This window comes from Pezoporus wallicus, unplaced genomic scaffold (genome assembly GCF_028554395.1).
Source record: "Pezoporus wallicus isolate ANWC-B61680 ecotype Strahan unplaced genomic scaffold, APGP_CSIRO_Pwel_v1 contig_6428, whole genome shotgun sequence".
NCBI lineage: Eukaryota > Metazoa > Chordata > Aves > Psittaciformes > Psittacidae > Pezoporus > Pezoporus wallicus.
In genome coordinates, this window is record NW_026639269.1 from 1,429,335 (window position 1) to 1,456,192 (window position 26,858).

Consider the following 26,858-nt stretch of genomic DNA (forward strand, 5'->3'; position numbering starts at 1 on the left):
GCAGAAAGACCAACAAAAACTGCAAACAGCTCACAGCAGGAACTAGGTCTTTTATGTGATTCATCCTGCCAACAACCTCTCTAACAGGTAGACTAAGCAAAAGTGTTCAAGGGTAGGGAGACGGGCTGCATTACAAGCCCCTTAGAGGCTTCTTGTCTTATACAGAACACCAGCAAAGCAAGGTGCAAGCTCAGCCATTCTCTGAAGAGATAGCATATATTCAATGTGAATGCAGGTGTGTATAACAAAAGGTCACACATCATCAACATGGATGGAACTTTCTGGGAACTGGGCTGCACAATTTTAAGAAGCCTCCGCTCCCCATTTTTCTCTTCACATTACATTTTCATGAAGATGGAAAAATATATCCCTGAAACTAAAGCAATTTACTTGCCAAATCTGAAAGCTGTTTTTCCAAACCAGAGAGACGCTAGAGGCTGTTCAATGAAACAATAATGTTTATAATAGACAAAAACATGCATTCTCCCCTAAATTCATCCTTATAGTTGGCTTGATTGTTGTAAATGGAACTTTCAAAAACAAAGCAAACAAATCATAAAACAAACCAAAACAAGCTAAACTAAACCAGCTGGAAGCAGACACCCAACCGGGGAAGTTTCAGCTCAGACTGGCAGTTATGAACAATGGAAAACTAGACTAGAAAGCTCTTAACAACATTAACACTTGCTTTGCTGCTAGCTCTGTTTATACCTGTTAGGATTGAGGGGTTTGATTTATCATGCTACCAACAAACTAATTTAATTCTTTTCCTATTAAAAACCTCTCATGGGTCTCACTACCTGTACTGTAACCATTTCACATCATATAATAGTTGATGTAACAGCTTAGAGAAAATAACACCAAACACTTTTTGCAATTGAAAATGGAAGGGAACATAACAAGCAGCATATAATTACATGAATTCAAATTTAGCCCAGACTTCAGGGTTATTCAGTCTACTTTGGTAAGGAGTATCATTGAATCAGTAACCACAACTAGTCATTATCCTAGAGGTGCCAAAAAACACTCTGTTTGTTCCACTTTGGAGCTCCCTCAACTAGAATTGCATGGCTTTGCTTCATTTAATCCACTGTTTATTTTACTGTGCTTTTCAAGAGCCGCAAGTCCCAGAATACTTCATAAAGAAATCCAAGATTTCTGGATTTCAGCTTATGAATCTGCTTTCCATTTGCATTTTGGAGCCGTCCTGCCCTCAAGTGTCCTATGCTTGTTTTCCAAAGTTGCTGTACCTCCAGTCTTCCTTCCCACAGATACTGGTGAGATAAGGAGAGAAGATTCTGTTTTCCTCCGAGAGACTTGGACAGCTCACATGGAAAAGGTTTGTATCACAGCAGTTAAATGCTAACAGAAAAAAACAAACAGCATGCTAGGAATGGAAATTAAATATGTTAACCCTAATGAGAATACTGATTTACTTTCCAGCAAGCTCTTTGGAGCGGAAAACTCTCACACCTTTAGGCAGAGAAATCTAAAGGAAACAGAAGACTTTGGCAAGGATTTTCAAACGATCCCTAAAGAAGGCAGCTATCCAAATCCCATCACACAGCATTGTGCGTCCTAGGCCATGTTTATGCCTAGCCTATTTGCAGGAACAAGGGAAGCGTGGGGAATGTTGCAGGCAGGCTCCCCCAACTTACTGCTGAAGGACCCATCCTGGCTGATCAAGAACAAGCTCACTTGAGAAAAAACTAAATACATACCGCCAAGGGTGACATAACAGGCACAAAAATAGCTTTTAGAATAGCTTCAGCAAACAGGGCTACCAGACAAGTGTGCAAATAACCATGTCAAGCGTTTTCATAAACTAGCTACGTGTGTAATATCTCAGCCTTGAGCTCTGCACGTGTTCTTTCCCCTGACAAACGTTAGCATTGGGTCTATGCTTGCATGACTTCATGCAGGCAACCCTCAAAGTTTCACAGGTGTCTCTAGGGTGGTGCAGGCAGAAGACCCCCACCAAGCCCCTGCCCTTGTCTCCATGGGATGTGCACCCTTCGAGTACAAGCAGCGCCACAGACATGACTCTTGCTCATGGGTTCTTCCACCTGCACCATGCAGGGCTGAGTTTTTTAGGTTTAAAAGGCTAAAATAAGCCACGGATCTTCCCGGCGCTAGTGAAGCCCAGGCAGACGAGCCGGACGAGAAGCCTCAGGAGGCAGAAGACACTAACCCCGGAGGTGGGCCCTGCCGCCGAGGGAGCCAGACAAAGACGGTGCAAGAGGTCCCGCTCGCTGCCCTGGGCCACACGGGTCCGTCTTCCTGACCTCCCGGCTCAGCCAAGCACAGCAAAACGCGGCTCTCCCCGTGCAATGAGCTCCGCAAGCGGAAGCCCTGCCGCCACAATGGCGGTAGGCACCCTCCTTCCTCCTTCACGGATGACCAGAAGCCGGAGAGGGCGTAGGGAAGCTGCTGCCGTTGGCTCGGCAGCACCGCAGTCCCGGCCCCGCGCCGCCTAATGGTGCCTGGCGGCCACGGAGGCGGGGCCGGAGGAAGTCGGAGAACGGCGCTGCGGGATGAGGTACGGTGGTGCGGTGCCGTGTCTAGAGGTGCTGAGCCGGGGGGAGGGCGGTGGGGCTCGCCTCGGCAGCCGCCTGGCTTCGGCAGCGGGTTCCGCCGCGGCGAGCGGGAAAGCGAGCGCGGGGCTGCGCGGAGCGGAGGCGGCGAGAGGGGTCTGCGGAGAGCGCGGGCCCGGGGTGGGCGATGGAAGGCCTAAGGCCATCCCTGAGCCGGAGCGTTCGGCTGTCTGCCTAGGCCACGAAGGTCCCGTGGATCAGAGGCTGGGCTCAGCCTGGCCCCTACCACCGCAGATCTTGTTTTAGGGGTGCCACGGCCCCCTTAACCCCACTCGGCTTCCTGACGGGGTTACAGCTAAGGGCAGGGTGGGTGCTCTCTGTGAGTTGCTTGCTTCAGTATTATAGGTTTGATGTAAAATGATGAGTGTGTGCTCTTCCCTGATACCCCTTTGACACTGTGATCAAAACCACACCCACTCAGGTAAAAAGAAGGATGCACTTAATTAGTACACACTTAATCTGGGTGAAGGAGGTGTATTCCACCAGCTGGTGGGAGAGAGGCCATAGTGCTGCTGCAGCTGTCTGGCCATTCATGCGTTTACAAAGCACAGCAGGGGAAGTAGAGATCAGTGTTAAAACAGGAATTGAAATGTTTTTTGGAGAACAGAAGTGTAACCTGGGACAGTGCATCAAAATCTAAAGGTGAAACAAAAGGAGCGCAGACAGGACGAATCTTCTGTATGTATAGCTTCCCAAAGATGGCCTGTCTGGAAACTTTGGGTGAACTCTGAAAATTCCTTTTTTTACTTGATGTTACCAAGCCTGTCACATTCCACTTGAAGTACCAGAAGTACAGCCTTGCTGACGAGGCACTGAGCTGTGCACTGGCAAGACCTGTATGTATCCGTAGTGTATGCCCAGATCAGCCGTGTGGCACAAGCACAACAAAGCCTTGGGGTGGTGTCAAGCTTTTTGCTTGCATACGTGCGTGTTTGACTGAGAAAAAGCATGCCACATACATCTCCAAAATGCCAATCTCCCCTGCTGGAAGTACAGTGTACCTTCGTACCGAGGTGTAAGGGCAGCAGTTAGTGAAAAAATAATACAATAGCCAATAGACACCCTATAACCTTTTCAATGTCTTGACACAGTAGTTAAACATGATTTAGGAGATTGTAGTGTTACTTGGAACACTAAATAATGTTTTTTGTTTTTGTTTTTTTTTACCAGGAGGAAAGATTTTGTCTTCAGTTGCAATGTGTTTTGTTTTCCAGAGTTGGGACCATGGCTATTGACTGGATTGGTTTTGCATATGCTGCATTGCTGGCTGTTGGAGGTGTTGTAGCATACACTCGTAAAGGTAAATACAGCAGGGTTTGGAAATGAAGTATTGGGGGGGTTTCTCCTCTGCACTTTCTTAAAATAAATAAACAAATACTGCAAGACATGAAAACTTTGCTATAATGAATACAACTGCATCTGAAATCCATCCTGCACTGTTGTAAATGAGCTGAGTCTCATGAGATTTACTTGGGTCAACATAAGCATTTAAATGGTCACTTTTTTCTGTTAATCTAGCTGATGAGTTTGTTTCCAGGGCAGAAAGGGCTGTCATGTTATCTTTGACCTTCAGCATATTTGGGGCCTTTTCATTTCCTTTAACCAGCCCTGTGTTGAACACAGAGGATATTTTTTGATTAAAGCTTGTTTTCTGTGGAAGCATCCAGGCCCGATTCTGAGATTCCCAGATGCACACTGTAAAGAAAACCCTTTACTTGCGCATTCTGATTTGGTGGTTAATTATCTCATACTCTTAGAGCTGTGGATTTTCACTCGAAGATAATCAGACAGGTTTTAGGTTAACACGTGTTACAAAGCGCAGTTTCCATATTCCAGTTGGTTTTGCAGTCCGTTCAAGCCGTGCTCGAGCCGAGCACCCCGGCAGAGGTCGCAGTGGTACCGAGGACGAGCAGGCAGGCTCTCCAGGCTGGTCCCTGTGATCTTTCCCACAGTGCAGAGATACCCCGGCAGTACATCAGTCTTGTTCGCTGTGGCCATCATCCATCCCGATTCCTGTGATACAGTCGCTGTTTTCCCCGGTTAGCGTGCACATACTTTGCCCTTAGAGACATGGCTTTATATCTGACTTCCTGATTTGTACCCAGCTGTACCCACTGACTATCTCATTCACTTGTTCTGTTCACTTTTTAATAGTTGTTCAGTCCCTGTGGCAAATCCGCTACTGGTAATAATTTCTGTTTTCTTGCAAACTCTCAATTAAAAAGATTCACTATAACAGGACTGGGAGCTAAATGACATCTGGGGGTTTGGATTCTTTACTTACAAAGATTTGGGGATCAGCTTAATCCAGATAATGCCTGCTGTGCTGATTCTACGCTTTTATCATGGTACAGAGTCAAATGCCTATTCGGAAACCTAAGAATATTACTGAAATGCTTTACTTTATGAACCAGTTTTGTAATGGCACTGAAAGAAGGGGTCAAGTTTCTTTGAAAAGACAAATTTTCATCTTCATTGTGATCTATTTGTGTTTTATTTTTTATTGTGATGTTGGTAATACCATTTCTTTGTCCAGGACTGATATCAGACTGGAAGGCCTATGAATACATGTGTGGTCCAATTTACCCCTTTATATATATTGACATATTTCTACCATTTTTGGAGACTCCCAAGTGCTGTAAAACAGTTAAAATCAACAGACTGTGTAGAGAAATTACAAAAAATGCTTCTAAATGTATGTGTGGTAGAGAAAACGGCCAATTTAGGTTTGTGCTTTGAAGATTATTTTTCCCAAACTGCAAGTATTACTAGCTCCTGATCATCTTCCTGTAATTTAGTCAACTTTGCCCCTAATGCCATGCAAGAGAATGACCCAGTTGTGGAGATATTGCCTCTCTATTCACACTGGCTGAGCTAACTGCAGTGTAGCAAAATCAGTTCTATTTTTAAAATATTTGGATAACACTATGTAGAGAGAGAACTACTGTGAAAAGATTGAGATTAAAGACACTGCATTGAGAAATAACACTTCAGTGGTTTCTTGCAGGTAGTAAAATCTCTTTAGCTGCTGGTCTCACCTTTGGTTCTGTGGCTGGTTATGGAGCTTACTGCATAACACGTGATCCAAGAAATGTGAAGATATCATTGTGTAAGTGTTTTACTACAGTAAACAAACAAATAAACAAAACCCTATTTCTCCCCCCCCCAAAAAAAAAGAGCACACCAGTTTCCTGAACTTGATGTATAATTCTCTGTTTTATCAAACTTTGAGTATTACTTTGGTTTAAGTGTTAGCTTTTAAACAGTTTGACAACCTGCAAAATTCAAGAGTTGAACCATAGAACTATTTGCAGGGTAAGGCAGTCATTCACACAAAGCCAGCAGGTGTTTTCCACCTGGCAGTACCTCCTTTTATTAGATGGTTACCTAACATTGCAAATATTGTGAAAGCCAGCAAGGAAACATGGGAAAATAATAGAATAAAGTCATCTGCACTTCAGATACGAATGTAATTTGAGGAGTAGGTGTGGGATCCAGTCTTGCAGTAACTTATCCTCAGCTCCCAGTGACACAAAGAGTTTGACTTAGTTTTTTTTCTTTGTTGCTAAGAAATACAGGGTACAAACCAGCAGTAATTGTCATGTTACCTGGTTTGCCATGAAACGCTCATGGAGGCAAGAAACTACAATCTCTAAGGGGGACATTAGCCTCACACAACTGATTTGCAGTAAGAGCTGTTGGGAGCTTATCTCATGATTTTAGCAAAGGTGGCTTAGGCTGTAGTTTCATATGCAGAAATGCATTTAAAATACATTTAAACCAGATAATGCACAATCACCATTGTGATTAATAATGCACAATTTTGTACCAGATAAGTACACAATCACTTTTTCTAGACTTACTTAGAATTTATGGTGTACTGTTCATGCTGGCTTTGTGTTTTACACCAGCCACAGTTGTAAAACTTCTGAGTTCAAAAAATCTTGAATAGACTCATTAGCAAAGTGTGTTACCACCTAGTTCTTTAATAAAGGTGGCAGTGGCGTACCTGATCGTAGAATCACAGAGTGATTTTAAGTAGCATATTAGCATACAGTGTTGTACTTTTACGGGTTAATCAAATTACTAATTTGGATACAGAATTTCTGGAAGAGAATACTAGTTAAAACTTACTAAACGTTGCCTGTTTCCCAGTTCCCTCATTTGAAAAGGACTAATACAAACATCAGATATACTAAAATATTGACAGTGTTGTGCATTTCGTGTAGCTGTAGGCTTGTGAGGACTTCCTTTCAACTAGAGAAATGTATATTACTAATTTAATAGAAATTATAGCAATACAGATGAGAAGAGTTCACTATACTTGCCTTACAAAGTTCTTATATGTAGAGTAAAAGGAACAAAGACTTCTTAAAGTAGTCTTAGTTTAGAATGATTATAAAGTAATTTTCTGATTGCTTAAAACCTAAACTTATATTTATCCTTGGCTGTGAATGGGTGGCCTCTTCGAGGTTCACCTGTGCTGAATAAAACAAAGGTGTCTGAAGTATGTGTGGTAATTTCTGCCTGAAGTGAATTAGGAAGTATTCATACCAAGTACTCTGCCAGGGCTAACCATTCAAGGTGATTTTAATCTCTTCCAGGTGGATGTATCTCAGCCTGGGAGAGGGTGTCTTCTGGTTTTTATGTGCATAGATGTCACAAATGAATAAAGAACTCAGTAGGAAGACTTCAGAGGAAGGGAGAGATTTTGACATGCTCAAAAACATCTGCAAGTCCACACCTTAAAAACCTTTGGTGGCTACTGTATCTGCCAATAAGGATAATAAGGGCTTTCTGTAAAAAAGGTGTATTGCTTTTGTAGAAAATCAGAATGTGTTCTTATATCAAACCTCCCAAAGTGCCAAAAGCAACTTGAGTACAAATGGAAGGAAGTTAAGTGCATGGAAGAAAGTGACTGTTCTGGACTTAGCAGTAGAGTAAATTGCAATGCAAAATTAAACAAGTACCCAAACCTGTAAAAGCTTAGGGAGAAAGTAAAATCCCACTCCAAACTGATAATTATCTGTAGTATTTATCACTTATGCAAGTAATGTTTTAGTATGAAACCTTGATAGTAGGATTCTTGTAACTTGTCCTATATACAAAGAGTATGTCGCATACAGATACCCAGGCAAATTTTCTCAGTTGTTTTATGTATTATTCTTTCAGGCATTTTCCCACTCCTCCTGAAATTAACTGTGTGCTTTCTTGAATACTTTAATGCAATTTTATGTGTTTGAAGTAGGTGTAGAAATTCAGTATGCCACAGTTTGTGCTATTCAGAGTGCAAGTTGATACATCTAATTGATCGAATTTCTAATCTGAATCTGATTTACTGAATTGAATTTGGCTTGGTTTATTGAATTTCTTTGATTGATTTAAGGTGAAATAGTGAATATTATCACTTCTGAAAATCAGGTCTAAAAGTTGAATGACTTGAAAACTCACTGGAACACATGAAAAGCCAGATATTAGTAACCAGGAAAAAAAAGTTATAGAGTGAACAGGCTTTGTAGCCTGTAATTAATTGCAAATATAATCAGGGCTCTGGCAACATGCATACTGTGGAATAGTCCACTCTTCAAACATTCCTGAAAGGATCAGGGGTATATGACCAGAAAATAAAAGCAATGGATAATGGAGCATAATAGATTTTTTGCAGGGTGTTTTTAATGATTACACGCTCGTAGCTGGTAGAGTTTTGTAAGATGCTTGTAACTGTCAGAGCTTGTTTTATAATGCTGGAGGGATTTTAAAACTAATTCTTGATGCCTGTGAGCACAGGATTGTCCACTGAGTTTGCAGAGAATTACCCAGGTGGTTTTAACTATTCCATAAAAAAAAAGGGAAGAGATTTATGTAACTGACGTTTCTTTGACTGCTAGAGTCCAGTTGCCTATGAGAAGTTCTGCCTCTCTGCTCACTCCTAGAAAGCATTTCAGGTGACACTTCTTTAACAAAACTAGCTGTCTTTGAAGAGTTCTGTGTGTTCTCATCAGTCTCCTCCTTTATGTAGCACTCTGCAGGCATAGTTTCATATGAAATCCCCATGCTTGATCAGTTCATTGCTACCTCCATTTTTAGGTAAAACTGCTCCAGGGTGAAGATTCAGTTCCTTTCATGATGTTTGTTCTCTGCTGCTGGCACTGCATTTGTTGCCCTCTTGGGCTGCCCATCTCTTGTCACAGACGAGGATGGCTCCCTCATAGGAAATGAGTGAACTTGTGGTCATGATGAAGGAGATGCTTATAGCCATAATCTGTACCTAAAAAAAGTGGAAATCCTTCCAATCTAGTTTTTAAGGCTCAGCAAATTAAGAGCTAGCATTCTAAAACCAAAACAGATAAAGTTGGATGCTCTAGCTCTTTGAATAGTTAGAAATCAGCTGCGGTGATCTAGGGTGGTGGGATTTATAAGGCACTATTCCTGTAATTTAGCATACATGTTACTGTTGTGATGAAGATTCTCCCAATTTATTTGTATCCCCATTAATATAGGGAAGTAGAATTCATTGTCTGACAAAATTACTTAGTATCTCTGAAATAGGATTTAGCATTCTGCTGCATGTGGAAACCTTATTTGTAGCTGAAAGAAATCATAGCAGTGTATTTTGGAAAAGCAAGAATGTTTTTATAGACCCTGTCTCTGACCTGATGTTTTATTATATTACAGTTCATAGTAAAACAGCAATGACCTTTGATAACTATCCATGTTCCTGAATGGTCCAATGGGACAACTGAGAGCATAAATATATTGAATTGTCTTTTACAGTTTCATCTTTTCTTTTGACCATTATAATGGGAATGAGGTTCAAGAGGTCCAAGAAATTAATGCCAGCCGGACTAGTAGCATGCCTGAGGTAAACATATATTAAGGATCTTAATGTAAATATTTCACTGATTTTCAAGTAGTTGCCATGTGATATATGATTCAAACCAGTATCAGTGGAAGTTATTATCATCCAGCAACTGTATGATTTAAGCGAAATTAGTTTGGAGGTCACAGTCCTCTTTCCAGTGAACAGCTTTTTCATCTCACTAGGCGGATACATCTGACATGGACTGACTTTCTCAGCACAGAAAGGAGAGATCTGCAGTTAAATATTAATGCATATTGATAAGGCTCTTGGAAGAACCTGAGGTAAGCCTCAGTGTTTTCAAATACATATGCATAAAATTAGTCATCAGATTTCATCCAACACAGTAATCTTAGAAAAGACAAGCATTTTTTCCTTTTGTCCCAGTCAGTCTGTAACTCAAAACATTTTTCAACTGTAAGTCAGAATCTTCACCTTCTGAAGGTGTAATAACTAGTTGCTATGTTGTTACTACATTTAATATAACACCATTAACAGTTTTACTCACATATAGGGAAGAAAAAATCAGATGCAAATTGTCAAGTTACAGAACTTAAGAATCAGGACCTAAACTGGAAAATTTCCATTTTGGATTGCTTTTCAAGCCTAGGTGGACTGTGTGTTTCCATAGACACTGAGGCTGTAGATTTAGATCTTTTATGAATGTGCTGTTATTCAGTGATGACTTTCATAACTATATTTATGGGGTTTATTATTCTGAGGTTTTTAGGGGGGGTTGATTTTTTTTTTTCTTTCTTGCAGCCTTCTGATGATTTTGAGGCTTGTTTTGATGCTGCTCTAGGGGAATTTGGCAGCGTCAGAACTGAAGTACGACTGCCACACCCACCGAACAAACAGGCAAGCTCTTCATACTTGAAGGACAAGTTTGAACACAAGTCTTACTTGCATTGCATTTATCTTTTCTGTAAAAGGTCTGTACCTGTTATTTGATTATTGACATTTGCTGATATTTTGCAAGCTTTTTATTAAACTAAAACGGGTGGCTTGTTGATAATATATTTTGATCTACTTCTGTTTAAGCACTCTGTTAACTCAAGGGATCTTTCTCTGTAAGTTTTATCTCTTTTAGGGGTGCTGAGCACCGCAAGAAATTGAGTTAGTCTTGCACTCACTACATCTCTGAGAGAAGGATATATATAAATACATGTTTTGCTAAAAAGGTATGTTGTATTGAACCATAATTTTCTAGCTTCTGAGATTAAGTAATCAATTCTAATCTCACTGTCAGTTACTAATCAGTACAGGCTCGGGCCTGTGCTATGTTGCACTAGAAAACCCACCTTCCTTTCAAACACAGTTTCTTACCCCACTGTTTCTAAATGTAAAAAAGAGGAAGGATCACCATCATGCACAAACAGGATCTAAATTCACTCTAGTACTCTTCTAACACAGTTGCTGTTTGTGGTCTTACACAGATTATCTTGCTGAAGCCCTCCCCATACACAATGGAGACTATTCAGACATAAACTCTTCAGGGATTGAAGTTACTTTGGCTTGCATAGAAAAGAATTAAATATTCACTGGGTGTCAAAGCTTAGCTAAGACTGACTTCTGGTGCACAGGAATGTGTGGCCAGTTCATTAGGAGACTGACTATGGGTAAGTGCACGGTTGAAAACAGACATTTTGCTTCTTTTCATTTCTTTCATGCAGAGCTTGCTTAAAAAGACTATCATATATCAGATCTCAAAGCTGCACAAACCAACCAGCAGAGTACCAACTTACTGTTCTAGGCAGGAGTTCAGATGGGGACAAGGGAGCAGCCCAGATGTCTCAGTCACAACTGACATAATAGAGGGGGTGGGTGGAGCAGAGGGTACTTAGAGCCTCCAGCTCTAGAATACTGCTAATATGGCATCAGCTACCTCCAGATGCTGCCTGTTTTACAGGTGACTGAGCTGGTATGTTGTCAGTTTCAGATTGGGTTGACAGCTGGACACAAGATGTGATTTATTTCACTCTGAAGTAGAATATGAATGTTGGAAGAACTGAACCAACATGTACCGTAAGAGGCTTGGCTGATCAATGCTGATTTGGATATTTGTAGTGTAGACGAATCCTGCCTTAGATGAAGCTCCAATGAAAATCTTACTCAACCTAGTGCTGAAACGCAGAAGCCATTGTGCAGATGCTGCGACCACAGATCGCAAAGATAGCAAGCTATCTTGCTTGACCCATGATTTCTCTGAATTAGCCCATGGGGTAATTTTTTGTACCTCTGAGAAGCAGTGTCTCTTATGCCCAAGCTGGAAAAGGAGTTAACGTTGCTGGCAGTTAAAATTCTGTATGTGCAGTGGATGAACGTTTTCACTGCCTCATCAGTTCAAGTCCTATGAAAAAAAACAACTAACCTCAAGGATGAGGAATAGTTTGTGGTACTGTTTGTAAATGAAACAGTGATGGTTCCCATGAAATCAGGATCAAGCATCTGAAGCAGTAGTGAATGTTTTAAGCACTGAGGAAATAAAACACTTTTACTGAAAAGGCAAGCAGGCAGTGCAGTTCTCTTTACAGCTACCTGGGAAGTGTCTGGAGAAGTTAAAACCTTGCCAAAAAAAACATCAAGTGGCATCTCCTCACTGTGACCATCCAGCCAAACAGCAAAAAGAAGAGCAAGAGAATAGGTGCTTCCAATGGATAAAACCACGTCAGGCTAATTAAACACAAGTACTTTGATATTTCAGTGAACAAAGCGCTTCCAAAAGATATTGTGGGGACTAAACAAGTTTATCAGTTTTGTCCATAAACTTACAAACATCATGAGTTTTGCTTTATTATTATTTTACTTTTATTTAATGAAGGGCAGGGGAAGGGGTAGTCTTTCTGCAGTACTCTGGAACCTATAGCTGAAACATTTTACCCTTCCAGGCAGGTACTGTCATCAAAGAAACACAAAGTATCAGCTTACTTCATTTCATGCAGCTGCTCCACAAAATACTATTTTCTGGACTCAACAGATATAAATTTGACTTTTTCTGTAGCTTAAAAGTGTATTTTGTTTCCATGATTATGACATCACAGGCTATATGATGCAAACCACAGAATGCATCTATGCAATTTACACTTAACAAGGCACAGCTCTGGTAATCTACTACAGTTATCTTAAGCAGCCACATGGTTAGATACCATATATCTCCTTCACTAGGACAGCAGTCTTGTCATCTTCTGGTGGCTTCCTCTGGCTGCCAGGCTGTAAGAATTTTTTGATTGTTGGAATGTTGCTTGTTCTTCCTTTAAAAGCCTGTAAAAAGCAGCAGTAAAGCCAATTAGAGTAAGTAAATTGTAATTCCATCCCTGATAGCTTAAAAATCAGGCAACTTGGATTTTCACTTCTCAGACTTGGTTATTAAACACAAAAGGTAGCAGCCCTTACAGGCAGCTCAGCACTCAGCATTTTCCATTGGGAAATATGAAAAAGGGCAAAAATACACCTACAACATACTAGCCACCTTCGAAAATGCAGGTGTAAGTATTCTGATCTGCAATGCTGGTGCTACAAGTTTACCCTAGTTTCCCAAATGGGGATGTGAAAAAAAAACAATATTGAAGAGTTAAGATTCATTCACAGTGCAAAGCACCACAAAACACAAAATATAAGAAACTTAACAGCTCTTCAATGTAATTTCTTGAGAATATAATTTTGCTAGCAAAAATGACAGGAGCTGCAGACACAACAGGCTGCAGACTTCCCCTCCTGATGCTCATTGCTGTGTTTGAAGGCATGGAAGGAGCAGTTACAACACCAAACTGGCAGCATCAGGAAGTGAATTCCTGCCAGCTGAGAACAGCTCAAGAAAGCCAAGGTGGAGAAAGGAGGGCACACAGGAGGCAACACATTGTGCCTGTGGTCAGATTATTGTTGTCAAGAGAAATAGAGAACTATCAGCAACATGATACAATGGTTCAAAAGCTTTAAACATCAATTAGCTTTTAAAACTGGACAGTGAAATTTGTCATATTCCATATTGAGACCTGATGATTACTAACCTGTAGCAGAGGGAATGCAGACAGTATACCAGGCTTGCATTCTTCTACCATTAAAATAGCTTCCAGCAGATGGATGTCTGCCCAGCTTAATTTGTTGCCAACAAGATAATCCTGGCCATGGTCTTTTAAGGCCTTCAAAATACAAACAAGTTTAAAAAGGCAATAGGAGGTAACCATTTTATCTAGATATTCATTACAGATGGATTTCTAAAAAAACACATGAGAGCAAATTCGTGCAAGAACCTATAACCTTAGAAAGTGATAGGTATTCTCAGGACAGAAAGTTAAATCAGAACTCATGTTTCGGTGTGCGTGGAACTGTTATTCACTCTAACCTACTGCAGCAGGTAGCTGTAACAATTCCAGTACCAGAAGAAGACTTAATTAATCCAAAAGAAACAGGACTAAAGTAACTGGAAGAGGTAGTCAGGAGAGTTTACCTGTAGGATACTTCAATTATTTTTTTTAAAGTCAAGTGAATTCCCAGGTGTTTGAGCAAATCTGAGATTGCTGATTATAGTTTGAAATAGGTCAGGAATGAAAGAAAGCAGCCTTTCCACCCTTCCCCCTGCATGGAAGGATTCTTTCACGGCAAAGAATGACAGATGCAAGATGCAAGAATCACAGCCTGCCACAGCTACCAACTGCTGTAACAAACAAGTTGTGGTGAACACTGCAGGAGCAAGAGGAGGAAACGTGTCTGTGTCTATGCTACTCTAATGCTGCACTTAACTATCAAATGCGTGCTAAAACTAGAACATCAGTCTGTAACTTTGGAAGCCAGTTCTTTCTCCAGTCCAAATTTTCCCTAGCAAAATCTGCCAGTTTTACTACTTACTGAATACTGGCTCCATCATACAGTTCCAGAGCTACACTGTCACTTTGCCATCTGAAATGGAGGTGTGTGGCAACAGGAAAATGGAGTGGGGAGGGAACCTGTTCCCCACTTTACTGCCTTTGTGGACTGCTTGTGTTTTAACACTTACCTTTTCATAAACAGGAAAGTATCTGGTTGTAGCTCGTTCAATGATTAAGGCAAGATTCTTTTCTTTTGTGTCGGCTGGTTGTAAGGAGAGATACATAATCATTTCCATCAGGTCTTTTGTTCCCTCCACATACATATCAATCCTGAAACAAATATTTTTATTTCATATTTCTCATTTTACCATTTTGTTTTTATTATTTTCCTGAAAGTGGTGAAGCGATCACCAAGTAGAATGCTTATTAGTGAACGTAACAGAAGACACTTGTTTGCTTTCTTGTTCTTCCACTTTGATTCCAGGTCCATTTGTTTTTCAAAGCACAGATCTCTACAAACAGGCTCACAGTTTGTGCAACAAGCAAGGTATATCTAAGAGTTTGCAACTGATGTATTTCAAGTGGAGTTCACACTGTTCTTTGTTGACAATCTGTTCATCTATGTCATGTGACAAAAGACCACATATATAAGCCACACTGGAGAAAAAAAGATAAAAACCAGTTCTGAGGTCTAATCATGGAAGGATCCCAGTTATCAGTTGCCAGTTCAGACATGTCAGTCCATAATAATCCCCCGAGTCTCTGGTGTTGCACCTCCACTGTCGCAGAAGAAGCCCTTTACAGGAAGCGGCAGTCAGTTAGGTTAAGGACTTAACTGAACTCTTTCATTACTTTTGTTTGGTTTACAAAATAAGGATTTTTGATTTGCATTAGCCCTTTAATTATGATAATGGAAAATATCCACAGCTTACATAGCAAAGTAATACTAGGAAAATACTGGATTAACTTTCAGTAGCTTAAGCCACTGAACATGTCTTTTTTAAGATCAGATTGAAGGATTCTTTACATTTTGAAAAAAGGAAGTTAGAACACTTAACAACTCTTGGTTTTTTGCAGGCAGCTGTGGGTTTTTTCTTCTGTTTTCTCAGTTAAAGAGGAAAAAACCCTGAACCAACTAACGTAATTAGCCTTTATTATTGTATAAAGGCCTTGCAGTTGTCCAGGAACTTTCTGCACTTCTGGTCTCTGTGAAATCAAATGAGCCTGAAGGCAACCATGACATTCTCACCATGTTCACAATTAACAATCATTTTTCAATCACAAAATCCATTCACCCAGTCCCTGGATCTGAGGAGACAAAGCACAAGCAGATGTATGGGCATCTTTACATGCAGATATTTCAAAGCAATATTCTTCTCATAAATATTAAAAATTATGGCACAGTATTAGCAAGGTTAGTATGCACTGTTACTGTACCAGGCTCTCTCCTTCAGGTCTTTTCCATAGAGGTTGTACTTCGCTGCTATGTAGCTGCTAATGGCTCTTGTCTGCACCATCTTCATCCCATCAATCTCCACCATGGGCACTTGCTGAAATAGCAGGTATCCATCTTGGGAAGACAAGGAAGCAAACTATTCACTACTGTGCTGAATCTGAGAGAGATCCAGTAAGACATCAAGACATTTCCAAATCTGAGGCATGAACGCATCAAAAGCAAGCAGGTCTCTCAACTCATCTTTTTACAGGTTACATTGTACTGGAGAAGTTACACAAATATCACCTGTTATACCTTTGTTATATCGGTGTGAATTTATACTTGGGGTACCATTTACAGACTCACCATTGCATAATTTTTCTAGGTCTTCCTTCTTTTCTACAAATTGTTCCTCAAACTGAAAAGCAATGATAAAAAACAATACTGTGTCACAAAAAACAAGGAAAAGTGGAAGGAAGTCTGGAAATTAAACTACATCTCTCCACACTATTCCCCATACTTGCCATGACTGTGTTGACCCCTACTCCTATTCTTCATCTCTCTCTTCCAGCAAATAATCCGGGACGATAAGCGTCCCCAACCCCACAGCAATGTACAATGCTTTACACTTCACAAAAGCTCCCTGGTTACAAAGACCAGTCTACTTGCCTGCACAAACAATGAATTTGAGAATGATTTGAGACCAATGAATGATTTGAGACCAAATCATTCACTTAAAAGCAGCTGATACAACATGAAATACTGATTTTTTTAATAAGTTATGCCTGTTACACACCATTTATGTCCCTCTTTACCCCTACTGACATATTTATTTTCTTTTGAATGAGGACTTTTTAATGAGGGCAAGATTTTTGTTTCCTCAGCACTTGTGCTCTGCAGCTTTTCTGTCCGCAACATTCACAAGTGAGCACCATTAAAACCCCTTTTATTTCCAACAGAGTATAAAGAGTTTCTGAGAAAACAGTTTCAAAGCAGCATATTCAAACAAAAACTGAATGTAGAAATTAGGACTCCTTAGGATGGTTTTCACATGATGTGAATCTGGATATCTCCCTCCTGCCTTCAGGGCAGCTCTGCTTATTTACCTGACTTGGGGCCTAACCCAAAGAATGACAAGCACTTTTTGGAGATGATGTTCTAAAGGTTTTCATGTGGTAGGCATGGTCTTCCAGTGGAGAATACTCATGAGGCACAGGGAAGTAATGAGCATTCAAAAAAAGAGATACACAGTTGTGGTGTGTAGCAACAGTTTAAGATCTCAGCTTAAAGGACGTTTCAAACGCTCCACTTAACAATTCTCTTTGTGTGTTAGAACCCTTTTACTGTGCAACTAATAGCTCACGAAATACATTAAACACAACATAAGAGAGCGTATCACTGACTCTAGGCATTCTGCATCACAGTATGTGATGTCTGTATCTCTAAGCACAGACATTATCAGGAAACCTTTCCAAAGAGTATATTTAAATCACAGATTAATCTGATCACTTTATAAAAAAGGTACACACCTCAACCCCAGCTGCTGCTAACAGCCATCGGATTGACTCCATCCTTCCCCTTATGTTGGAATAGTGCAGCTTGGGCTTCCCTGCCATGATCTCGGACTTCTTTTATCCTGACAAATTCGAGATGAAGATCTTATGCGGAAGGAAGTAATTTTTAAAATTAGCATTTTAAATGTTCCACTCCAAACTACTCAATAAAGTTGGATGAAAGTGTGGGTAAAAGCGCAATCAAGGCCTATATACTTGATGCAACCAAGTTTCCTGTGGGTTGGTGGGTACACATACCAGAACATGCAACAATTCGAAAGAGAATGAGAGAATGTAATAAACACCTAAATTCATACGTATATGTTTAAATCATACACATATCTTTAAAAATACTAACATAGCTGCAAGAGCTCATGAGAGCTTTACAACCAAAGCAGAACTGCAAGGTAATCCTGAATCACAATATATGCACTAGAGATAATGTGCACTGACTTAAGACTCGTTCCAATTTTATAAACAACAGTTAAACTGTAACAAGGATTTATATCCTATTTGCCCTAAAAATGTAACTTTCAAATCAAATCCAAACAAACTGGTCAATGCCCTCAGCAGCAGGGAACTGAAGTCAGCACACCAGATCATGGCACTGGGATGAAACATTTGCTCTTTCAAATTTCACTAACCAGTGCAGTCACATGCCACAGTATGATCTCAGCAGCTGATGCGAGCTTGCCTGGGGCTGGAAACAAAGCTAGCACTGTACTCTTACGACTAATGGATCCCAGGAGAATGAAGCAGGTTTCATAGAAGACAGTGTGACAAAGTAATTCATCGCTAAGCAAAGGTTTCATCTGTGTACAGGCAGGCTTATTTATTCTTGGATAGATTTCACAGTTCGTAATTTAGCCACAAAGTGGAAACTTTGGCCATGATTCCAATCAATGAAGAAACCTGGTGCCCCCATCCAAAAAAATGGGTCTGGAAAACCACTGCCCCACTTCCACTTGGCCCTGGCAATGCCTGTATCCCAGACACCTCAGTCTCTTGCAACAAAGTTCCCCTGACACGTAAATATGTGCTCAATAATAAAGACTTGATAATGTCTTGATGGTTTTGACTTGGCATCTAGTCTAGAGCTGCTGGGTGCCTTCACAGATTCCTGTATACCTGAAGAGCAACAGGGTGCATAAATAACGTATTTAGAGAACTGCCTCATCACAACTACCTTTACCAAGCCCCACATACAGAAGACCATGACCATTTCTAGTTCCCGTGTGTGTGAGTTACATTATACCAAGTGAAAGAGCTCTCAATCTTCCATACTTCAAGAAAACCTTCATTCCCTGGTGCTCAGGAAGCAGATGAAAGCCTCATCTCTGCTCCACCTGAGAGAACGGCACCGGGGCACTCACGGACTGGACAAGCACTCTAACCGTCAGTTCATGGGATCAAGGCTGGGAAACAACCTACGGTTACAGACTAGTGTAAGCAGAAAGAGCAAACTTCCCTGACCTCTCCCCAAAGCAGAGGCAGAGCTGATAAAAATCAGCCCAGCCAGAGCCCTGTTGGCCCATGTCACCTCAGTGCTCCACTGCAATCACCTGCGGAAGCCAAAGTGCACAGCAAGGGTCAGTGGGAAAAAGTCCAGGTATCAACATAACCTGCACTTGTTCATCACAGTTCCTTGGGGGGATTGGCCAAGGGTTGAGGCTTTCTGTGCTGGTGAGGGAAAGTTTACACTTTTCTGGAACTGCACTGCTTCAGGACTGACTTTGGGGCTTAGACTGAACACTTACACACCGTTGCAAAGTACTTTGGCCACTCTGTTCCTGCTCTGCAACAACTATCTCTTTGTAAAGCAGTGAGTCACGAAAGAGTCGTCAAGTTGGTAAATCGCCTTTCTTCAATAGCAATAACTGACCTGAAAACAAACCACAAACTTTCTCGATGTTCCACTGCATCAGATCTTCCCTGGACCTCCACCAGGCAGATGCCAGTGACAGCTACTGCTGCAATCTCACTTTTTTAAAAAATCACCCCGTTTTGTCCAAAACTAATTCAGGCAGCAGCCCTCCAGTGAGAAACAAGTGAATCTAACAGCAATCCCATAATCTGCTGCAAGACCTTAAACTTGCTTTCTAATTGGATGTGGACCCCAAAGTAGTTCTCTGCTCCTCACACACCGCTCACACAAGGCTGCTCAAGCAGAAGGACCTCACAGCACAGGCCCCATGCTGCATCGGGCCCAGCTCAGTCTCCAGACCACCCTAAGACAAACTTCTCACCAGCATGTGGGTTTTACTGGGCCTCCAGCCAAGTCCCGATTCAGGAAGCGTTCCTTGCTCCACCAGAGCTAGGACGAGTGTTTGCACGACTGAAAGGCAAATTACCTCGAGATTTTAAACCTTCTGTCTCCAAATGCAATTCCTCTGCAAGTTTCCTGGTGGACCTACCCACAGAGCGCCCTATGCACACCCTCCCTGCCCGGCCTGGGTCCCTGCAGCAGCTCACCCAGGCACGGTCTGAACTACAAACGGCTCTGACACGGGCCTTGCCTTTCGCTCTCCCGGCAAAGGGCACTGGCTGGCCGCCCTCCGCTCCGCACGGTGACCTGGAGAGAGCTGGCAGCCAAGCCCAGTGCAGCCCAACCCGACCCTCCGTACCCAGCCGGCCAAGCACCGCCGGTGTCCCGTCCTGCTGCCGGCGAGGCGCCATTCCACCCGGAGAGCCCCCGCCGCCACAGACCGCGCGTCGCAGCACAGCTCACACCCTCCCCCGAGCAGGGACCGGCTCCCCTCCACACCCCTCACCCCGGGGGAGCTGCCAAGCCCCGCAACTGCCCCCCAAAGCCGCCACCGTCACCAGTACCCTGCGCACGGACCGCACCGCCGACAGAGCGCGCTGCCCAGACAGATCCGCAGGGACCGCCCTCTCCGCCGCGCCTCGCTTCGCCGCTCCTCCCCTCAGCGGCCGCACCGGCCGGGCGGCCTCCTCCGTGCCTTCGCTCTCGCCGGTGGCGTATGAGCCGCGCGGGGGTAGCGGGGCCTGGCTTTCCGCCGGTAAACCGCGTCCTTGAGCCGTGCGAGCGTGCCTGGGGAAAGAAGAGTTGCCGCGGCCTTGTCCTGAAGTCTTGCGAAGCCACTCTTCGCAGAGGGCCGGGTTCGAGGTCGGCGGCATGCCACGGCTACGCCCCAGAGGGACACGGCCGCTGGGGCAGAAGAAAGGCTCCGAGGCCCCGAGGAGGCAGTGGGGTTCCCAGCGGTGGCGGGGCCGGGGAAGAGGCCTGGGTCGCAGTCCCTGCGTGAGGACACCCGACTGCCCATGTGCTAGGGGCTCTGGCTCTGCGAGGCCGGAGGCTGGAGCTGTACGCAGGCTCCCAAACGCTTGGCTGCGCAGGGGAGCTTGCACCGCAGAGAGCCGGCAGCCACGGCCAAGCTTCCCAGCTCGCGTTTCTGACCGTGCTCGGCGGTGAAGTTACAGTGCACGAGTTTAAATGTCTGCTGACAGAACAGAGGTGCAATGCGACCTCTGGTCCCAGCATGCTCCGAGTTAAGTCCAGAGGAAAGCAGAATCCAAACATGTCATCCACATCAAACCAGAACCTGCAGATTTCTCCTGTCATTTCTCAGAACAAATGTATCCCCCACTGTTAGGGCTAAGCTGTTTTCGTTTTCCAGCAGCTCTTGGGAATGCCAGAAAGACAAAACCAGAGAGCTCTTAGGCTATAAGCAGCAGCAAGAAGTCTTTGAACAAACTGGTTTTGTGTGTCAATTGTAAGACTTTATTTCAGTATTCTGTCAAGTAATTTAAGACATCCTGTGTTGTCCAGTGTACACACACCCCACACCCCACCCCAGTGCAGTGAGCTATTTCATTTGCTAGTATGCTTGTGTAGATTTAATTTGGAAGTATTTGCAAAGGGCTAAAAACAGTTGTGTTGTTAAGGAGAGAGAGATCAAAACCCAGTTCACCATTTACATTATTTTCACCATTAATTTCATCAGCAAACACTACGAAATAAGAGTTTCTGTGGGTTAAGGTTGCTGCTCAGTGGAAAATTTTCATCACTCTTGGTAAATCTTTCTCTTGTAGTGGTGGTTTCCTCTGGCTGCCAGGCTGCAGGAATTTCTTTATTGTGGGGATATTGCTTATTCTTGATTTAAAACTCTACAAAACAAAACAAAAACAGCACTATGCTTAAGAACTATGGTAGCTGTCAGATACTAAGATGTTATCGTTGCCATAAAAGTATCATTATGGGTTCATCATGCAGAAGAATCTGTATGCTTTGTCCTATTACTTATTTGTGGCTATAGTGACAGAAGGCAGCAATAACCACCAGTATTTGAGGCCAAGTAAAAGTAGTTAGGGTACTTGATTTTTTCTGTCACTTCTTCACTCACCCACCCACTCTCCCATATTTCTCAGCCAGTTTAAATCAGTGGTGCTCCCTTGATTCATTGTCTTTTAAAACTGTCCATTCAGTTACCTGCAAGAGAGGAAACTTGGCAAGGATATCAGGCTTGCATTCTTCTGCCATTAAAAGGCTTTCAAGTAACTGCACATCTGCCCTGCTAAGCTGATTGCCCACAAGAAAGTCCTGCCCATGGTCTTTCAAAACCTAAAACCAGAGAACCAGAAGTGATTATTTTTTTCCCTTTCTGTGACTTACTATATCTTCAAAGCAAGGTCATACACTGCATGGAGTTGTCTTTGAAAGAAGGAAATGATGTAGAAAAAGAAGGAAGTGTTAATTTGAATCTGTAGTTCAAACTAACAACTTGACCACACTGTCATCCTAGGCATAGTTTCTCAGCCCTTGCTCTTCTGCATTTCTTTCTGCCAGGTCAGTTGTATCCCTCTTGCCTTTACTTCTGTAGCTCCTGTAGTCAGCACTGCTGTGTTGAAGGCTTTATGGGATATAACCATATAACCATCCATCACTGCGAGTGCCTGTACAAGATTTGCAAGATGCTTAAGTTCAGCCCAGGACATAGAGTATCGTGGACTCTTTCAAATTATGGGCAGATGCCTTCTCACCTGTTTCCTCTTTGAGGAATTTGGGAGATCTGTCTGTGTAACCTGTGCCTCAGGGTCTTGACACCCAGCTAATCCATCCTTCCTTCTGTTACAGAAGGAGTTGTAATGCTTTTACACAGCATGAATGGGAGAGGGGGTTCTTCTTTTCAGGAGGAAACTTTATGTAAAAGCTGATGCTATAGTGTCTTTTGTCTGAAACAACACACAGACTGCAGCACGGACATCTGGGGAGCTCGGTGCATCCTGGGTTTTTGCAGCTTTGTATCTTTCTCCTGGATTTGTAGTGCCTGCTGTCCCCTGTGTAGTGTCCTATCTCCATCCTCATCCCAGTCCCATCAAAACCATAGCATTTATATGTTAGTAGTAATTTTTCTTCTCTGTTTTCCCCAGTAAAAATTGTGTAGATCCAGGATAGAGTTTCAGGAAAACAATATTAATTAAGCTACTACATCTTTGCCACATACCTTCTCGAAGACTGGGAAGTATCTGTTTGTGGCCTTGTCCACAAGATTAGCAAAATGTTGCTGCTTTTTATCCTCTGGTTGGAAACTATGCGTCATCAGTAACTCATTCAAGTCTATTATTGCTTCCACATACATATCAATTCTGAAAAGTATAGATCCATTTGGTCAAGTCAAACACAGTAGGTTGAAATAGCACAATAGCTACTGCCATAACCCCACTGAGATGTTGGGAACTCTGCCCTTTCTATCCAGTATGCCTAGCTTGGAGCAGTTCTTCTGGGCAGGAGAGCATGGGTGAAGGAAAAGTGCAAAGTGCCTACAAAAAACTAGAAGACTATACCCCTTCAGTTTTTGACTAGGAGTGATACTTCTCTGTATTAAGGTTGCATTAAGGATGGTGTCATCCAAATGCGTTAAAATCCAGTCAGACATGGTGGCAAGTTAAACAATGGGTCTGTACAAATCCTAACAAATAGCTTAACGTGTTTACCAATGCTAATTAACTTGAAGCATTTAAAAATAATTCAGGTCAGACCATGTGGCCTAGAAGCCCTGTCATTTAATAATCAATTAGTAATTCTAATTCCTGGTTATTAGACAAGGCTTTTGTTTCCTTTGAAGACATTTCCCTGAATTTGATGTGGTAAAAATACCTGCTGCTGCCAACTGTGGGAGAAAATGAAAAGCTGCCTTATAAGACAGTCTGTGCACCTGACTGCTTTCTTCTGTTAGCTCTGTTGACCTTTGCTCTTCATGAACTCCCTTGCACTGTGTTGCCTAGCTAATCTAGCTGGTTATTACTGCTGTAATACAACTGTATCTGCAGTCACAGTTAGAACATGCTACATGAGAAGCTGCTATATCGCCCTGAATCTAACTATGAGCTGGGATACCTTGTGTTAACACAGAGCAGTAGTATGAACTCTAGCCTAACAGGAAAATACGGTACTGTTACTGTACAGGGCTCTCTCCTTCAGGTCCTTTCCATAGAGGTTATACTTTGCTGCTATGTAATTGCCAATGGCTCTTGACTGCACCATCTTCATTCCATCAATCTCCACCATTGGCACTTGCTGAAACAGCAGGAATCCATCTAGCAAAAAGGGGACAAGACAAGGAGACATTCACTATTTGAATGAGAACCATTAGTGTGTGTTTGGCAAAGGAATCACACATAATTTTTTATTTAGAATCATAGAATCATTTAGGTTGGAAAAGACCCTTAAGATCATCAAGTCCAACCGTTAACTCAGTACTGTCAAGTCTACCACTAAACTCATGAGAGATCAAAAACCTGTTCACTATTTTCAGCATTTTCACCATTAATTTCATCAGCAAACACAAAGACTACGAAATAAGAGTTTGTGTGGGTTAAGGTTGCTGCTGGACATAACACTTCTTAGGTGTTCTATTACCTGTATATAGTATTACCTAATTATTAAAAAATGAAGGAAACTTACCCTTCTGTAACTTTGTCAGATCATCCTTTGTTTCCAGAAAACATTCTTCAAACTGCAGGAAATAAAGAAAAAATGTTGTGTTATCACTGCATATTTTAGCTTCTGCTTTGCATGAGACAAAAAGCTGTGTTTTGGAGAATTTTATTTTTTGAAAAATAAATCAGATTTGGAAGTGATATCTTTAAAAATTTATTTTGCCGTTGTCACATTCTCTCCTCTCTCAGATGTGATTCATATTTCTGTGCAGGTAAGATTTTGGCTAAAGCTGAGGTGACTGAAAGGCACAAAACCCTGTCTATTGAGCAAATAGTGACTGTTCCACTTCTGATGTCAGTGCTGGGAGAAAGGAGGGTAGGTAAATTTACACTGAAGCAGCACAACTGTGACTCCTTTGCCACAAGCTGGCAAAAGGGGAGTCAAAGAGAAGAGATTGAGTGTCCTATGTAGCTTTCTGGCCTATTGCCCATTACTGTGACAAAAATTCACAGCCCTTAAAACACACAGATCCCCCACATTACCACAGTTATTCCATAGAACTTTTTTTTTTTTTTTTTTTTGCTATTGTGGACATTGGGATTTAACTGAAGGTCTTCAGAATGGAAAGTGCTCAACCCGTGTGATCAAAAGATAAGAGACCAGGTTCTGCTGCTGTCATTTTGGTTTTTTGCTTTCACTAGCTACTAGGGAGAGGCATTTATGGTGCCACCAGTGTGCCTGGCACATGGTGCTTGGAACTGAAATGGGAACTTGCCTGCCTGTTTAGGGTAAGCTAGTCATTGTTGGCTTGATCAGCAAAACACTAAATGCAGAGCTTGAAAGTGCTGGTCAGTCACATTTCTTATAAGGAACAGTGAAAATACGTGAGATGCTCTTACTATAAAAAACAGGACAAACCTCAACCCCAGCTGCTGCTAGTAGCCATCGTATTGATTCCATTCGGCCTCGTCCATTGAAGTAGTGCAGCTTGGGCTTCCCAGACATGCTTCCACTGATTTCCTACTATCTGGAATAAAGTAAGCTTTGCAAAACAAAGATTTAGAATGCGGGTTTTGAGTCTCTAACAATTTCTCAAGCATTGTTCAAAGTTGTCTTCTTTGAAACCAATGATTTATCGTCCAAGACTCTCATCACATTAGTAGAGGAGGTAAAAGACTATATTGAGGGACTGCATTGTATCATTTAGCCTTAGAATGTCTTTTGTATGTGCAGGTTAGTTAAGCAAAACTGTACTGGGAGCAATTGGCCCATGTCAGAGAATAAGCAAATCAAAACCCATTTGCATCCCAAACTCTTTTGCTCTGACCAAAAAAAACAGGGCATGTGAGATACACTGCTCTCTTTATTTTGGCATTATCTCTGGATAGATTGCTGTTTAATCAGATACACAATATAAACTCACCTATTGCTGTGCTTTCTTCAGCAGCCGTTATGCTCTATTGTAAGGTAACAAGCCTTCCTGTTACCCCCACTGTAAGCATTCAGTTTCATTTACAGCACTCCCCACTAATCCCTTTTCTTTAGGCAAACATCTGAAGACATAGAATTTAATTTTGTCTAAGGTAATATTAGATTTCCCTTTACCACAGGCAGAGCCAACATGCAATACCTGCTTGGACAGTTCCAACTCTGCTGGAATTTAAAGCAACAGCAGTTTGTAGACAGGCTGTCATGCCCCCGGTCAGAATCAGTGCGTGCATATCAGCAGCATACATGTAGGCAGTGCCTAGTTTGTACTAGCTTCAGAGTTATCATCATCATGTCAACAATAAAACTGAAGCTTAAACAGCAGCAAAAAGAAAATAACTAAAAACCCACCATATTCCCCTTGTAAAAAAAACGTATTTTCTCTGAAACAGGAGAAGGTGAGAGGAAACACTCCACACTTGAGATCTACATTTATCTTAAATCTGTACACCTAGAAAGCAATTGATCAATAATTTAACATAACCACACACATAACCATGTTAATAAAGTACAGACAAGTAATCAATAAAACCTATTCACTGACTTAGTTTCAATTACACGAATTGCTCACTCTTGTGCAAACAAGCTTACCTTGTACACAGTATAACTCGCTCTAAGCTCTCAGCAGCTTTGTTTTGAGATTATATAGTTCTGTAGCCCCTCCTACAAAGGGAATTGCAAACAGTTCTCTTTGGGAGACTCCTATTTCTTAAACAAATAAAACCAATTATGTCTGTTTAGTCACTTCTCACCTATAGAAAATCCTGACTCATGATGACAGTGTATAAATGTGAAATTCATGAGAGTCATGGTTATTTGGAACTTCTGTGCCAGCAGAAAATTGTTGCTTCCTATTTTCATTGTTTGGCAACCTGCTTCTTAAAATAACCAGAACAGCTGAAAAGCTCCCATGACTAAAAAAAATACTGTGATAGCAATAAACAATTTATTTTAATATTTTATGGTTTGGGTTTTTTTTACGTATAATGGATTGCCATTTTACATAAATCACATCAACTAATTCAGTTTGAATCCTACATAAGGTTCCTCCCTTAGTGAAGCGGGATATTCCTTCAGGATATTTTTCTTCTGTATTTCATTCCTGGACACAGAAGTGTTTTTTCCTGTTCTTCTCAAAAATGTTTCCATGGATCTGACTAGGTGAAAATGCACACCAGAGACAACTGTAGGAGGCAGTGAATGAAAAGCAGCGTCAGAAGACA

General features: G+C 41.9%; 3 protein-coding genes and 1 long non-coding RNA gene across 7 annotated transcripts; 1 reads left to right on the forward strand and 3 right to left on the reverse strand.

Moving 5' to 3' along the window:
• Positions 1 to 1,008: 1,008 nt before the first annotated feature.
• On the reverse strand, positions 1,009 to 2,218 carry LOC130601777 (uncharacterized). Of its 2 annotated transcripts, none has more exons than XR_008972747.1 (2): positions 2,013 to 2,218; positions 1,009 to 1,362 (listed from the first exon to the last, which is right to left on the reverse strand). It is a non-coding gene; the product is annotated as an uncharacterized LOC130601777 (long non-coding RNA). The 2 variants fall into 2 exon arrangements; XR_008972748.1 differs by lacking the exon at positions 2,013 to 2,218 and adding an exon at positions 1,474 to 1,579.
• A 205-nt stretch (positions 2,219 to 2,423) lies between these two features.
• On the forward strand, positions 2,424 to 10,470 carry TMEM14A (transmembrane protein 14A). The gene is made up of 5 exons (XM_057414084.1): positions 2,424 to 2,539; positions 3,809 to 3,894; positions 5,602 to 5,703; positions 9,369 to 9,456; positions 10,216 to 10,470. The coding sequence occupies exons 1-5, from the start codon at positions 2,535 to 2,537 to the stop codon at positions 10,253 to 10,255; spliced, it is 321 nt and encodes a 106-aa protein (XP_057270067.1). The 5' UTR covers positions 2,424 to 2,534; the 3' UTR covers positions 10,256 to 10,470.
• Positions 10,471 to 12,385: 1,915 nt separating this feature from the next.
• Positions 12,386 to 20,149, reverse strand: LOC130601765 (glutathione S-transferase-like). 2 transcript variants are annotated; one of them, XM_057414060.1, is made up of 7 exons: positions 20,076 to 20,149; positions 17,223 to 17,329; positions 16,060 to 16,111; positions 15,696 to 15,828; positions 14,447 to 14,588; positions 13,461 to 13,592; positions 12,386 to 12,714 (listed from the first exon to the last, which is right to left on the reverse strand). In XM_057414060.1, exons 2-7 carry the CDS (start codon positions 17,307 to 17,309, stop codon positions 12,592 to 12,594), a joined length of 669 nt encoding a protein of 222 aa, XP_057270043.1. In that variant the 5' UTR covers positions 17,310 to 17,329; positions 20,076 to 20,149; the 3' UTR covers positions 12,386 to 12,591. The 2 variants fall into 2 exon arrangements, with proteins under 2 accessions (XP_057270043.1, XP_057270044.1); XM_057414061.1 differs by lacking the exon at positions 20,076 to 20,149 and having other exon boundaries at positions 17,223 to 17,345.
• Positions 20,150 to 21,169: 1,020 nt separating this feature from the next.
• Positions 21,170 to 26,398, reverse strand: LOC130601739 (glutathione S-transferase-like). 2 transcript variants are annotated; one of them, XM_057414015.1, is made up of 7 exons: positions 26,227 to 26,398; positions 25,066 to 25,174; positions 24,172 to 24,223; positions 23,672 to 23,804; positions 22,712 to 22,853; positions 21,697 to 21,828; positions 21,170 to 21,374 (listed from the first exon to the last, which is right to left on the reverse strand). In XM_057414015.1, exons 2-7 carry the CDS (start codon positions 25,150 to 25,152, stop codon positions 21,255 to 21,257), a joined length of 666 nt encoding a protein of 221 aa, XP_057269998.1. In that variant the 5' UTR covers positions 25,153 to 25,174; positions 26,227 to 26,398; the 3' UTR covers positions 21,170 to 21,254. The 2 variants fall into 2 exon arrangements, with proteins under 2 accessions (XP_057269998.1, XP_057269999.1); XM_057414016.1 differs by lacking the exon at positions 26,227 to 26,398 and adding an exon at positions 25,571 to 25,720.
• Positions 26,399 to 26,858: the final 460 nt, after the last annotated feature.

Excerpts from the sequence above, each read along its gene's own strand:
- TMEM14A (XM_057414084.1), top strand. Across the intron at positions 3,895-5,601 it reads TGTAGCATACACTCGTAAAG|GTAGTAAAATCTCTTTAGCT; the intron begins GTAAATACAGCA and ends GGTTTCTTGCAG. Across the intron at positions 5,704-9,368 it reads AAATGTGAAGATATCATTGT|TTTCATCTTTTCTTTTGACC; the intron begins GTAAGTGTTTTA and ends TGTCTTTTACAG.
- LOC130601765 (XM_057414060.1), bottom strand. The coding sequence starts at position 17,309 with ATGGCAGGGAAGCCCAAGCTGCACTATTCCAACATAAGGGGAAGGATG. Across the intron at positions 14,589-15,695 it reads GACCTGAAGGAGAGAGCCTG|GATTGATATGTATGTGGAGG; the intron begins GTACAGTAACAG and ends TATTTGTTTCAG. Across the intron at positions 12,715-13,460 it reads CTGCATTCCCTCTGCTACAG|GCTTTTAAAGGAAGAACAAG; the intron begins GTTAGTAATCAT and ends TGCTTTTTACAG.
- LOC130601739 (XM_057414015.1), bottom strand. The coding sequence starts at position 25,152 with ATGTCTGGGAAGCCCAAGCTGCACTACTTCAATGGACGAGGCCGAATG. Across the intron at positions 24,224-25,065 it reads TAGCAGCAGCTGGGGTTGAG|TTTGAAGAATGTTTTCTGGA; the intron begins GTTTGTCCTGTT and ends TATTTCCTGCAG. Across the intron at positions 21,375-21,696 it reads CCAAGTTTCCTCTCTTGCAG|AGTTTTAAATCAAGAATAAG; the intron begins GTAACTGAATGG and ends TTTGTTTTGTAG.